Source organism: Serinus canaria, chromosome 9, assembly GCF_022539315.1.
Source record: "Serinus canaria isolate serCan28SL12 chromosome 9, serCan2020, whole genome shotgun sequence".
Classification (NCBI taxonomy): Eukaryota; Metazoa; Chordata; class Aves; order Passeriformes; family Fringillidae; genus Serinus; species Serinus canaria.
In genome coordinates, this window is record NC_066323.1 from 20,367,840 (window position 1) to 20,381,890 (window position 14,051).

Here is a 14,051-nt window from a genome sequence, read left to right on the forward strand (position 1 = left end):
TTTGAGCACCTGCCAGTTGGGTACAAAGGTGGGTTTCACACCAGGGTGACACAACCACCCAACAAACACCCACATTTCTTTACAGGGACATTTATTAAAGAGCACCACATTGGCAAATAACCAGGGGGAAGTTTTCCAAGGGGGAAACCTATTTCACCAAGAGATCCAGAGGCCAGATATGCCAAACCACTGGCTGCAGCATCCTGGCATTGGAATGAGATGGTCTTTAAGGTCCATTCCAACCCAGCTGCATTTTCCACCCTGGGATTCCACAATTCCATGATCTTGCCCAAGAAGGAGACACCAGACAGGAGGAACAACCCTCAGTCCCTGCCCCAGCTGCTGTGCAGCTTCCCTGGCTCCCACATGGGTGTGGGAAAGGCTGGAGCTGTTCACACCCCCTCTCACCGGGGTGAAGATGATGGGTTTGTCTCTGGAGATGAAATCGGCAAATTTGCAAACAAAAACTCCACAGTCATTTCCATTATTTTGTTGAGGGATTTCCTGAGGAATACAAAAACATGGAGGATTTTTATCTGTCTTGAAAGAGCAGCAATCTGGTTGTAGCATACATTTTACCCACACCTACTCCTGAAAACCTATTTCCATAATCCATTTACCACTCCCAAACCCAAGGAACAGTCCCAGTTAACTGCACATCATCTCCCTCTGCTTGCCTGGGAAGTGTTAAATCCTCTGACAAGGAGTTCTAGCTCCCATTCCAAATCCAGGCATTGCTCCCATACCTCTGTGCCCATGCTGTGAAGGGTCCACTCAGAAGCAGTCAGTTCAATGTTTCTTTTCTCCCTGCTTTCCTCTTCCAGGTATTTTCTGTTGAAAACAACACAAAAATCACTTTTCATCTCCCTGATTTAAGGCAGCAACAACAATTAAAAAAGCTGTTGAAAGGTGTCAGGAAGATAAATTGCAGTGAAATGCCAGAGGATCCTCACAGCACAGAATTTAAGCAATGTGGAGGGAAAATTCCCATCTTAGAGACAGTGAGGGCTGTGAGCAGGGCTCCCCAGGGCCCAGTGTGGGGTCCAGCCCTGTGTAAGGTCTTTATCCATGGCCTGGATGAGGGGATTGGGCACCCTTCAGTGCCTTTGTAGGTGACACCAAGCTGGGTGGGAGTGTGGAGGGCAGGAAGGTTGGTGACAAGGTGAGGACCAGTCATGGGATGGGCTCAATGATCCCAGAGGGCTTTTCCAAGCTCAGTGATTCTGAGATTTTCCTCAGTGGGGCTGCTCTCCTGACCTCACCCTACAAAGCTGCTGGATGAAGGGTTTTTAGTGACAAAGACAAGTCAGGATGTGCAACACATGTGAGAACTTGCACCTTTGACACTCTGGAGGATTCAAAACAGAACAGAAGAGGTACAAAGTGAGGAGCACCATGGGACAGGGCAGGAACACTTCACATGGGGAGAAGGCCTCAAAAACAACCAGAAGGGATAAAAAAAGCAGCTACTCACAAGACAGTTTTACAAATGTGGTCTCCCTTCTGTCCCAAGGAGTCAAAGTATTTGATGGTTTTCTCTCGGAGGTCTACAACCTGGGGTTGAAAGGTGACTTAGACAAAGCACACCCCAAACACCAGAGGGCTTGGCTTGATAGTTTTGTTCTCCTCATCCCCTAAATCAAAACCCAGTTTGACTCACCAGCAGTGTCCAGTGAATTCTGAGGTGAATAGGCACCAAGATGACATCATGCTCAAAGATATCCACACCTTTAGTCCATTTCTTTACTCCCTTGTGGCTTGTAGAGCTCAGCTTGGAATAAAAGAAGGTATTAAAAGCATAGACTGCTGGATATCCTTCCTTCTTGCTTCTTTCCACCAGAAGACCCATGTAGAAATTCATGATCTGCAACAGAGAGAGGCAAAGTGAGATGTGAAATAAGACACTAAATTAAAAAGACAACATGCCCTTGCTGGCCACCCCTGAGCTGGGAAAACTCCAGCTTGGCATCATTTGCTCCCAGAATTTCACACTGGAGAACTTGTGCTGCTGGTTAAAGCCCCCACACCCATTCTGATAACCCAGACTGACTCCTGGGAGCTGCATCATCCAAGTGAAAGCTTCCAGAAACAGCAGCCCACACAGTACCCAAAATAAGGAGTGTACAGCTATTTCTGGGCTCTGCAGTGGAGCTCCTGGAAGACTCCTGTGCCCAGGGAGGGGGGATTTCCCAGGAAGTGCAGGATCCTATACCCTGTCATTGAGCCAGCCCAGGGGCTGCAGGGTGCAGATGTCCTCACGGGTGACAGTGAGCTTGAAGGCCCTGCTCAGGATGTCCTCAGGCTCACCACTGTCAAAGGCAGCAGAGATCTCACTCTCCATAGCCTGGAACAAAGGATTCAGTGGGGAAGGGCTGGTGGAACAGCACATGGAGCACACCAGCCCCCCCCAGAAGGCCTCCAAGAGCAGCTGCAGTGCCAGAGCAAGGAGCCTTGCAGGCTGAACCAGCCCCAGCACTGGCTTGCTGCTGAGCACAGGTACCTCTGTCAGTGGAGCCAGATCATCCCCTGGCTTTTCTAGGCATGGCAGTGGCTCGCTGTCCACAAAGAAGAGGTCTTTGGACAGGACAGGTGTCACATGGAACTGGAATAACTTTCTTTGGGGGACTTCAGCTTCACACTGGCCCTGCCAGGCACAAGGACAGAAATCAGAGAGAAGCACAAGGGGTTTGCTGGGGGACAGGGCAGAGAATCCTGCAAGAAACTGCAAGGGGTTGTGTAAACACATCCCAGCAGCAATCCACAAAGTCACATTTGATTGGTGACTGCATTCCAACTGTGCCCAGAGAGGCAGGGCTTTCCTTGGCCTTGGACTAACATCCCCAGCAAAGCCTCCACATGCAGGTATCAAGTGAGATCAAGGTAAGTATTTCTGACTTCCACACTTCAAATTTTATTTTGGATCTCAATCCTGAGCAGAGGTGAGTTATATTTTCCAGAAAACAAAGTGAAGTGGTGACTAACTCAAGCTTACCACTGAAGCAGCTCGTTTCTCTCGTTTTCCCTGTCCACGAGAGTCTTCTGGTGGTGTGTAGTAGCTGTCAGAAAAGAGAGAGAAGTGAGCTGGATATCCACACTGCCCCATGAAATTCTCCAAAATTCACCTTCTGCATAAGAAATGCTTTTTCAAGGCCGATTCTGACACATAACAACATCTCAGTCTCCTTCCCCACTCCTTTTGTAGCAGCCAGACCAGGACAGATGAAGAGCTGGAAGCTTCACAAATTTTCTTCCATCATCAGGTGCCAAACTCTCTTTTTTTACCCTCAGTTTTAATATTTGGAAAACAGGGAAGCAACTAGCACTTCCTCTGTCAAGTGCTTTGTGACTTCCTGGTGACAAATGCCACTCCACCAGTTATGCCCTCTCTTCCCTTGAGCTTAGGGGACAGTGACAATTTAACTGGACAAATGCACAGCTCAATACAGTGCTTGTGTCTAAGGGGGAAAGAGAACAGGGACAGAATCACCCCAAACCACACCTGCCACAACCCAACCTCTCTCTGCCCTCATCTGCACTCTCCTCTCTTGTCTGAGGGGAGGAAGAGGAGGGCACCAAGCTGCCACACCAAAATCCCTCCCTGGAGCTGCAGCCAAAAGCCCCTTTCCCTTCACTTCTGCATTCCCATCCTGCCACCATGGAGACCACAGGCCCCTGCTGAGGGACAGCAATGCTCCCTTTTTGGTCCATTCCAGCCCAAGGCATCCTGCAAGCCTCAAAAACTGCCTCAGTCCCTGCAGGCTTTACAAGCTCCCTACTCCTTTTGCTCAGGATCCACAGGAAATGCAAAGTTAGCTCATTAATGGTGTGGCACAAAGACACTCAGGAGCAAAAACAGATTCTGCAAACTCAAGGACAACCTGGGCTGTTACCCCTACTTCCTTCTCCCAAAAAACAGCCTGCACATCCCACAGCTGCCCAGCTGTGGCAGGGGAGCTGGATTTGAGGGACAACTGGTGATCAGTTCCCCAAACCAGCTGCTCCTCTCCCCCAGCACTGAGACACTGCACAGGACTGGGCTTCTGGAGGCTGACAGAGCCAAAAGAAATAATGGTTAGAAGAGACTCCTACCTGATCATGACACCTCTCTGAGGCAGCTGGGGGCTGAAAACATCCCCATGTTTGACACCTGCAGGGAAGAGCAGCAATATGAGAAGGGGGAGGTGATTTCCCATTGCAGCAGCTGCACAGAGCTCTCAGTTTCTGGGTGACATCACAGACATTTCATCAGCATTCTCAACTCATAAGTTCAAACCCTGGCACCTCCCCAGAAATAATTTCAATCCCCATATGATCATGTCACAAAGTCCAAGATATAAAAGAGTTAGTGATGAAAAAATGTTTAAGTAATGAACATGGGAGAAAAAACCCTGGGGCAATATTAAACATACACGTAATTAGTTTACTTGTTTTGGAAGCTCTGCTTTTATGGAAGCAGTCCTGTCTAGCATTAAAAAGAAATTGAAGTGCAGCTCTGAGGGTGCAGAGTCAAATATCCCCCTCCCCTGGTACAAAAAAAAAGCAGGTAAAACAGGTACTACAACCTTCTCCTGTGCAACGGGGTCACATCCAGCTGCAAACTGCACTGCCACTGTCACAGTTCTCAAACACCATTTTAAACCAGTCCTTGCCCTTCAGTAAAACCCTCACAAACCCAGTTTAGCCAATAATGAGAAAAATGCCCTGTTTGGGCTGGACTTCTACCAACAGAGTGGAGCAGCCCTGGGGATACTCACTGGTCCTTTCTGGCACAGGTGGAGAGGCACCTCTGGGTTTTTGTTCTTTCAGGGGACTCCCAGTCATCCCTGGTTCCTTGGTTTGAACTCTTTGGTGTGGCAGAAGAAAAGGACAGAGTTTTTACAGGTGATTTGTTACCAGTGCACCTCAATTCACTGCAGAGGACACGGCTATTTGTACACAACTGGCTAAATGAAAGCAACAGAAATATATAAAGTAAAATTAGGCTGTTTAATCCTTAACAGAGCCATGCTGTCCCTGGTTCCATGACAACATGCAAAGGGCATTTTGAGGAGTTTACATCCAGAAGTTTGGCCACTTTCAGCTCAGGCATAAGGAACATACAAGAATCAGATTTTTTGTCTCCACTATTCCAAAAGAGACTCAAATAATTAGATTTGATTCTGTCCAGAACCCTGAGAGTAGAAAAGATCAATTCTCTTCCCCTTCCACATACAACAAACTCACCACCAGAAAGTTAAGGGATATTTTGCTCATATTTACTTGTTGAGTCTTGCTGACCGTGGAGAAGTAAGTCTTCCAGAATATTTCTCTTTGAACAGACTCAAGAGCTCTTTGTATTTCTTATTTTCTGCTTGCTGAACATCCTTGCAGAAGGGAAGGAAAAGAGAGACTTTAGCAGGCATTCCCAGCCCTTCCTTTTGTCTCAGCCTAACTGTACAGGAACCCCACAGCTGTTTCATCCCCAAACAATTCCCTTCTCCCCACTTTACCTCTTCAGCAGCACACAAAGGCCTCCTGGTGCCACTGACTCTGGGAGAGTTGGGACCTGGCTCCTTAATGGGGGGCCTGGGTGTGACAGGGCTCTCTGGAGCAGCTCGGATGTGGTTATTCCTGCTCAGGCTGGAAACACCAAAGGCAGAAGAAATGGTATTAAGAGACCATTTAAAACTCCTGATTTATTAATTAGGTTTTAATTAGCACCTCCTGATTCAAGGAGGCACTGCAGGCTGCCCAGGACCATGTTGGGGAGGGTTTTCCAACATCTCTGTAGGTGACCTGTGGCAGTAGCTGAACACCCTTAGAGGAAAAACATAAAAGTGTTTCCCAATGGAATTCCCTGAGGAAATGGAAAGTCTCTGGGGAAGTGGAAATTCCCTGGGGTTTTTGGGGGATTTTTTTTGATAGCTGTGTGTTTTTTCTGTTTGCATTCCTGGTCTCAGCCTCTACCCAAGTTCAACACTTCCTCTTACCACGGGAGGTGAGAGGGTGGAACTTGTTCATCTTTCTCTGATCTCCTGAGTCTACCAACTGGATTTAAAGAGAAAGTTAAAATTGGTCAAAGGCAAGAACACAGCTGTCTCTCCACAGCTGAAGACCTCCCTCAGTAGGGCAGCCAGGAGAAGCCCCAAAACACCCTGGAAAAATGTTGCTCTGTGGGCACAAATATAAATGTTGGGCAACACAGGAAGTTCAAGGATGAAAGTGAAGAGCAAGAAACCTTTCAAAGCAGAAGTGGAAGAAAACAGAAGGGTTTTTTACCTCAGATATGGAACTCTCTTACAAAGAGAGGATGGTGTTTCCTCAGTCAAGCATGGATTGGTGTCACAAGGCATTTTGTCTGTGGGAGAAGAGCACAAGCCATCAGCAACTGGTCAGGAAGACAGGAGTTATAGGAGTTTAAAGAGCTTCACCAAAGATAAATTACTCTCATTTTATCCCTTAAGTTCTAATATTATTTGTGATATGTTGTTTCAGAATATTTTCATATTGGCAACTACAGAATGTTGCCAGCCTACACCTAATTCAAAAGGGTTCTGAGGTTCTGCTAACTAAAACCAGCACTTACAACAATTTCTTTCTGGCAAGCCAGCAGTGGGACACACTAGAACTGCATCCAAGGCAGTTAATATCCAGGATCCACAACCACATGAGCATCCTGGGATAAACCACTGAATGTCCCAGTTGGAAGGGATCCACAGAATCATCCAGTCCAAACCCTGGCCCTGCACAGACACCCCAACCACCCCACCCTGTGCATCCCTGAGAGCATTGTCCAAATGCTGCTGGAGTTTCGGCAGCCTTGGGGCTGTGCCCATTCCCTGGGGAGCCTGTTCCCAGCCCTGGCTCCAATCCAGAAGCAATACCAGGATGCAGGGAAGAAACAGAGCTCACCCTCCACTATTCCTGGTGCTACCCAGATATTTTGCCTTCAGCAACCAGCCCCCAGCCTGGGCAGAGCTGCCCAGGCTCAGAGCAGCAGGAGACAGGAATAGGTGAAGGACTTGCTGTCAGCCCTACCAGGTTCTGTTGTGTCCTCATCCTCTGCAGAAGCTACGAATGAGGAGTCAGAAGAAATGTACACAACCTGAAATAAAAGCAAGTACCAGAGTGAGCATAACCTGAATGTGGAATCCAAGCAAGCACCTCCCCTTCCTGAAATTCAGTCAGCTGTGTTCTGACCCAGAGCCCATGGTTTTGCTTGGGTTGCAGCAGAAGGCAGGGGCACTGATGGCACCACTTTTGAAACACAGGCTCTCACACCTGCAGGGACTGTGGGAGCTGATCCCTGAGCTCCCCTCAAAACCCTTGCTCACCTCATCTTCAGACTCAGAGAAGGAGAAGTCATCTCTCTTTTCAGTCTCCTGGCTTCTACTTGTTGCCTTAGGTGGCAACCTGGCAGCCACAGAAACCTCTTCAGGCTCCTTGTTAGCCCCAGAGACACATTCTGGAAAATCCACACCATCAGGCCATAAAGAATGGGACTGGAAACAGGGCTTGGGAATTCTGCTTCCACCCAAGCCCAGCTCTTGACCCCACATGGAGCAGACAACTCATTTCAACAACACAGCACAGCCCAGCAGCACCCCCACCCCACCACTGGGGATCTTGCTCCTAAGTAGGAATTAGGGAGCTCCAGATCCCCCATGGAACAGCAACAGCCTTGACTGAAAATGTTCTTTGTGCTGCCCTGCAGAGCTCAGTGTCAGGGAGAGCTGGGACATGCCCTGCCCCAGCCAGGATTCATCCTTGGGGCAAATACATGGCCCTCCCAGGATAGAAAAAGTTGTTCCCTGCTTCTCTTCCTGCCTTCATCTGACCAGGATCTCCCATCCTCTACTTGGTTTGAAAATCCCAGAATCATCAAGGTTGGATAAACCCTATCAGGCCATCAAGTCCTACTGCTCCCACAGCACTGCCAAGGCCACATCCATGAACACTGGGACACATCATCCATGGGCCCAGGCCCCATGAGACCCCCCCCCTCCAGCCACAGAAGTGGCTCAAAACCCCTCAGCTTTAGCATGCTGAAGTACCAAATTCAGAGCTCCCCAAGGTACCCCAAACCCAAGGAAAATCAGGCATATTAAATCTCTCTGTAAGGAGCAATACCTGGTTTCGGCCTCTTTGCAGGGATCTCCTCAGGATCTTCCACAGGTGACAGAACACTGGGGGAAGAACAGACAGAACAATGTTTTGCAAGCACAATTCAACTTCCAAAGCGGGGTTTCCTATTTCCCCAAGATCATCTCCCAGAGAGCAGATCAGGCCTCTTTTTCTCCTTCTGTTTTGTGCTTGTTCCTGCCACCAAAAAATGCCTTAATATGTAATGCTTCCCTCTTTCCTCCGGGAAAGAAGCACCCCAGAGGTCACTAAGCCATCCAAGTTCATGTCACTCCGCTGGGCTGCAAAGGAAAGTTTAGGTAGAACAGGAAATGCAAGGTGGGAATGCCAGTCCTGCTTACATCCACTCCAGCAGCTTCCTGCTGAGTCAGCTCGGGGACAAACCCTTGAAACCATTACCAGCCTCACCCTTTCCCACCCAAGGATTTTCACCAGCTGATACCATCGTTGAGTCCGGTAAAAACGTCTCACTTTAGGAACAGAGCACAAAGAACGTTCCTGTTTTTATTTTTCCCCCCTCCCAAGAGCTAATTCCTCCTGAGCCGCTCCTGGGTGAAAACTCCTGGCGCAACACGCGGCTCCTTGCAGAGGCACTCCCTGGTCTCTGTCGCTGCCATGGGGCACCGAGGGAAGGAGCAGCCGCCCTCCCCAGCCCCAGAGCACACCGTGCCATCCGTACACCCCACAGAGCAGCAGGCACCGAGGTGCTTCGGCCATCGCCCCCGGCAGCAAAAAGGTTAACGGGTGGGCAGGCACCCTCCTTTTATCCACCTCGCACCCCCGATGCGCGGCGTGCCCCCAGCCCGCCAGCCCCAGGGCTGTGCGAGCCCCGATCCCCAGCGCATCTGCCCTAAACGCCCAGCCCCGCTACAAGTGCCGGCGGAAAAGGAACGAGCGCTTATTGGGAACACCTGGGACCCACAGCCAGCGAGCACCGGTGGCTGCGACCCACAATCACCTCCGCACCGGCGGACAGCCTCATGGGCAACACCTGGCCTTTATCAGGGACTGCCCAGAGCCACACGGGGAGCCCCGGGGGCGTGCGGCCGGGCCGAGCGGCGGGGCAGCAGGCACGGCGGGAAGGGCTGACCTGGGGGGCGCTTTCTTTCGGGGAGGCGGCTCCGGGCGCGGGTCCGGGCTGAGGGCGAGAACCGGGGCCGGGGCCTGGCGGGCGGCGTCGCGGAGGGCGCGGAGGACCGCGAGCAGCCATTGGTACATGGACCGCGCGCACTTCCGGCGCCGGGCCCCGCCCCGCGCCGCCAACGGCGGTCAGGCCCCGCCCACGACCACACAGGGCCCGCCCACAACACGGATGGACCCGCCCACACGCCTTATGGCCCCGGCCCACACATCTGATGGACGTGCCCACGGCCACACACGCCCCGCCCACGGCCACACACGCTCCACCCACGGCACGGGTGGACCCGCCCACCGCCCTGATGCTCCCGCCCACAGCCACACACTCCCCGCCCCCGTCCGGCCACGCCCACAATCCTAATGGATCTGCCCACAGCCACACACACACCGCCCACGGCCACACACACCCCGCCCACGGCCACACACACCCCGCCCACAACCCACTCGCCCCGCCCACATCGCACACGCCCCGCCCCTGCCGTGCCCGCCGGGCTGGGCCACGTGCGCGCGGTCTGCGACTCTTCCCGGCCACAATTTGGGTTATTTCTGCCCATTCTGCTCCTGCCCCCTCCCGTTTCCTCTCGCCCAGCGCTGCCCCGGCTGGCTCAGGAGCTTCGCCCTCTCCTAGAGGCAGGAAGTTTTGCCGTCTCAGAGGGTCAGGAGCTTTCCCGACTCCAGGAGTCGGGAGCTTTGTCCCCTCGCGGGGTCAGGAGCTCCTGCCCTCGCAGGCTCAGCTTTCCCTGCTCCGGCCCTCGCTCCTCGGGCTTTGGTGGGGACCCGGCGCGGGGAGCTCGCCGCGGGTCCCTGCGGGGCGGTGGGACTCGCTGGGCGTTTCTCGGGGCTTTGGTGCTATCCCGGGTGGCAGACCCCCCGGCATCCCAGGAAAAGCACGGACTGGCCCCTGTGTCTCCCCGCCCGCCCTCTCCGTGCCCCCAGGGCTGGAATCCCCTCCCCAGCGCTCACCGAGCCGCGCTGCGCTCACGTCGGTGAGTGCTGCCCCTCGGCATCGCGCTCGCCTGCTGCTGTCGCGACCGAACCGCGACCGAACCGCGACCGTGCCAGCGGGGCTCGAGCCGGGGCTTCCAGCGCGAGGAGCGGGCGGTGCCGCGGGGCTCGCCCGCTCCCGGAGCCCCGGGAATGGCCCCGCTGCTCCATGTGCTGCCCATCACGGAGATGGAACTTTTTTTGGGAGCCCAACCCAGTTGAGGGGACCTGAAGTAACAAACTGCCCGGGAATTTATAACACTTTGCTGATAAATTGGTATCTCCTGGCTAATAAACACGTGCAGCAACTTGAGCCCGCCGTGCAGCAATGCCTGCTCCTTAACACTGCGCTGGTGTTTGGTTTTATTCCCGAATTTCGGTGGCAAAAGCGGTTTTTAATGCTTTTCCTGTTGCTTCCCTGCTGCTCGCTCCAAGCTGGCTCCAGCATTTTCCTCAGGAGCGAAAGGGCTGTTCGAAGGAAAGCAGGGAGGAAAAGGGGCAGATTGAAGCTCTTTGGGGCAGCTCTGCCAGCAGGAGCTCCCGCAGGGAATCTAAGGAGGGGTCGGGTCTGCTGTAATTAAAACGACCTTCCTGGGAATTTTGGCAGTTTAATTTCCAGGCTTCAGGCCTCAAGGAAGGAGGCTGAGCCTGGATGCAGAGCCCAGCAGAGGGCACGGCAGCCCCACGCAGGACCTGCAGAGCCGCCCGTCAATCCCTTCCTCATCCTCCCGGGGCAGTGGATGGAGGAGGATTTTAGGGCTGCCAAAGGATTTTTAACGCCTGTGATAGGATTTTCGTGAGCTGGGGACCGTGTCCGTGGGGTGAGGGTGATCACTGCACATCCAAGTCCCTGTAACCTGTGCAGCTGGAAGAGTTTATCCCAAACACAGGATAACGAACGTGGAATTCCGTGAGCTGGTTCTCTCTTCCGCGGTGCTGATATGCAGACTATCACAATCTCTGAAACATCAATAACCAAATACGTGAATAAATTAAACTTTAATTAAAATAATGCCACCAGACTGAGAGAACTTTGTTCTTTTATTGCTTTCCGTGCAGCAAAAGTTACCCCTTTTATTTTTTCCCCCAAAAAACACGAGGAGTGCCTGTGTTGTAACTCCTGCCATGCCTTCCCAGAGCAGTTTGACGTCGGCTGCGTTTCCCAATCCCTGTATTTTTGCAGCTGCTGGTTCCCTCCATGACTTCATCCCTATTCTGCCCCTGAGCATCTTGCTCAGAGCACTGACGTGTTGTGACTCAAAGTGATGATATTTGATGCACGCAAACCAAAATCCAGTTCCTGGCTGTTCAACAGACCTGGATCGCATCTGTCCCATCTCCTACAACAGAAGGGGAGCAGAGAATTTCCATAAATAATTATTAATGATGGCTCATTATTTATGCATTGCTCAAAGCGTCCCTACCTTCAGTGCAGCTCCCATGTGACAGCAGTGGGGTTGCAGTACCTGGTGTTTCAAATTATTGGGATAACAAAGTAATTCCACTGAGAAGGTAATTTGGGAAGTGATGGTGGTTGTAGGCACACGGGTGATTTTAGTGATATAAAGACAAATAGGCTTAATCTGTCTTTTAAATCTCTTTATTTTACACAAGGGCAGGTGGAACAGCTGTGCCTGCAGGGCAGGGGGTTAACCTGGATGGAGGGGAGGGAAGGGGAAGGGGTGGGAAGGGAAGGAAAAGAAGGGGAGGGGAAGAAGAGGAGGCAAATGAAGTGATGGGAAGTGAAGGCATGGTGAAGGAAAAGGGGAAGGCATGGCAAGGTAAGAGACTGGAAAACAAGGGAAAGAAAGGCGGGGGTGGGGAGGAACAGGAAGACAAAGTAAAGAAAGGCAAGGCAAGACAGAGGGCAGCTGCAGCAGCCTGGGCAGGTCTCCCAACCCCATTCTGAGGACAGGATGGGAAGTTCTACCTGCCCTGGTATTTTCCCACCTCCCCCTCCCAGGCCTTCCCAGCCAGGAGATGAGCCCACGGGGGCAGAAGATGGCCAGGATGAGCAGCCTGATGCCAGAGGTCTCCTGGAAGAGCTCAAAGGCATTTGGGAGCCCTTGGGAATTCTCCTGGTGTGAAGACAGAGTCCTCCAGCCTGCCCAGTGTCCAGGCTGGGTGACAGCAATGACCCTCCTGACACCAGGTCTCCTGAACCCCACACTCCAGGGAGTTCCTCCCTCACCCCCTACAATGCAAGCAAGGGATTATCCTTGCCAAGACTTCCTTCCAGACCCACCACTCTTTATGCTGTTCCACCAGCAGCTGCTGGAACCCTGGTCCCTGGGCAGTGTGCAGTGCTCATCTCCCTTGGGATGGCTTCTCCAGTGACTTCAGATGGGAGTTGCCAAGCTGGAAGCCTCAGAGCACTTGGAAAAGCCGTGGAAAGGGAAGGTGCTGGCTTCTGGGAAAGGGCTGCACACTCAAAGCAGCCCTGGCAGTGTTCAGAGAATGCTGAAACCATCCACATAAAAGCCAATGTTTACTGGGACAAAACCAACTCCTGAAGGCTGCATCCATGTCCCAGCCATGAGCTGGTCCTGGACTGCTGCTGGTGGTGAGCAGGGGAAAGAGAGGAGGAGCACAAGGAGCTGCTCACAGGAATGATATGATGTGCTGCAATGCACACCCTCAGTCATGCAAGCCATGATCCCACACCTGTGTCCCATGGAGCATCCCCACAGTCATGGGTACTCTGGGAAAGCTTGGGCTGCAGGAGGGGGGCTGGGGTGAGATTTTGGGGCAGGCAACTCCACTCGTGCCTGAGCATGGGCTGCACTTTGGGATAAGGAACAGGTTGCCTGGGGAACTTGTGGCTGCCCTATCCATGGAAGTGTCCAAGGCCAGGTTGGACAGGGCTTGGAGCAACCTGGGAGAGTGGAAGGTGTCCCTGCCCATGGCAGGGGGTGAAGCTGGATGGGCTTTAAGGCCCCTTTTAACCTCAACCATTCCATGATTCTGTGATCTCAAGCACGGGCTTCCCTTTAACTCTCGTTTTCACCAGGTGATTAATTTCCCTGCCAGTCCCTCTGCTCTTCCAGAAACCATCCACGAGTGCAAGCAGAGCATCCTGCTGGGACAAGCCACTGGCAGCTGGATTTGGAGCAGAAGTGGACAAACCATTTGTAACAGGTGAGGTCCAGTTCTACTCTCTGTGGTGTGGTTTGGAGAAAGATGAGACAGGAGCCTTTATCCCCTTTCAGAGGGAGGATATTTGGGAGCCCCCAACCCTTTCAGAGGGAGGATATTTCCAGCTCACAACAATTTCTGAGCCTTCTTGCTTTCTCACCCTGCAGGGAGAGGACACCATCCCCCAGAAGAGGCTGTTCAAAGCCCCATCCAGCCTGGATGGGCATTTCCAGGGATAGCAGTTTCGTCCTGCCTTTCTCATGGTCCTGTAAAATCCATTCACCAAAATGTCAGACAGCAAGGTTGTGGCTTCTCCTGGGCTGGGATGTGGGACTGGAAAAGATGGGAGTGTTCCCACTCTCTCCAGAGCCTTCAGGGCAGGATGGGAGCTCACAGTTATAGACACAGCACGATGAGCACCCCTCTGAGCCCGGGGATCTTGGGGCTGGAGCAGAGGCTCCCTCTGCTCCCCTGGGCTGGAATTCAGCACTCTGTTGATTCAGAGCGACCCTGCCTGACTCACCCAGGAGCGGGGCTGAGCCTTTCCAAAGAAAAAACTCGCATTAAGCTCTGCCACAAGGCTCTGGTGACCATATGGAGCTGGGAGAGGGGTGGGGGCCAGCCCTGACCTTTATTGTAGGGAGGGCAGCACCACTGACCCCACTCCCTGCCCC

General features: G+C 52.5%; 1 protein-coding gene across 2 annotated transcripts in view; it reads right to left on the reverse strand.

Moving 5' to 3' along the window:
- SENP2 (SUMO specific peptidase 2) overlaps positions 1–9,351 on the reverse strand; it is a 10,794-nt gene extending 1,443 nt beyond the window's left edge. For both annotated transcript variants that reach the window (XM_030226994.2, XM_030226993.2), the window contains exons 1-16: positions 9,212–9,351; positions 8,110–8,165; positions 7,314–7,444; positions 7,018–7,084; positions 6,259–6,337; positions 5,490–5,619; positions 5,260–5,363; positions 4,755–4,843; positions 4,090–4,147; positions 2,993–3,056; positions 2,501–2,644; positions 2,213–2,344; positions 1,661–1,864; positions 1,475–1,554; positions 747–831; positions 409–504 (exon numbers count right to left, since the gene is read on the reverse strand). In XM_030226994.2, coding sequence (XP_030082854.1) covers positions 409–504; positions 747–831; positions 1,475–1,554; positions 1,661–1,864; positions 2,213–2,344; positions 2,501–2,644; positions 2,993–3,056; positions 4,090–4,147; positions 4,755–4,843; positions 5,260–5,363; positions 5,490–5,619; positions 6,259–6,337; positions 7,018–7,084; positions 7,314–7,444; positions 8,110–8,165; positions 9,212–9,339 — 1,647 coding nt within the window. In that variant the 5' untranslated portion in view covers positions 9,340–9,351. The remainder of the gene's footprint in view (positions 1–408; positions 505–746; positions 832–1,474; positions 1,555–1,660; positions 1,865–2,212; positions 2,345–2,500; positions 2,645–2,992; positions 3,057–4,089; positions 4,148–4,754; positions 4,844–5,259; positions 5,364–5,489; positions 5,620–6,258; positions 6,338–7,017; positions 7,085–7,313; positions 7,445–8,109; positions 8,166–9,211) is intronic.
- Between the last annotated feature and the right edge of the window lie 4,700 nt (positions 9,352–14,051).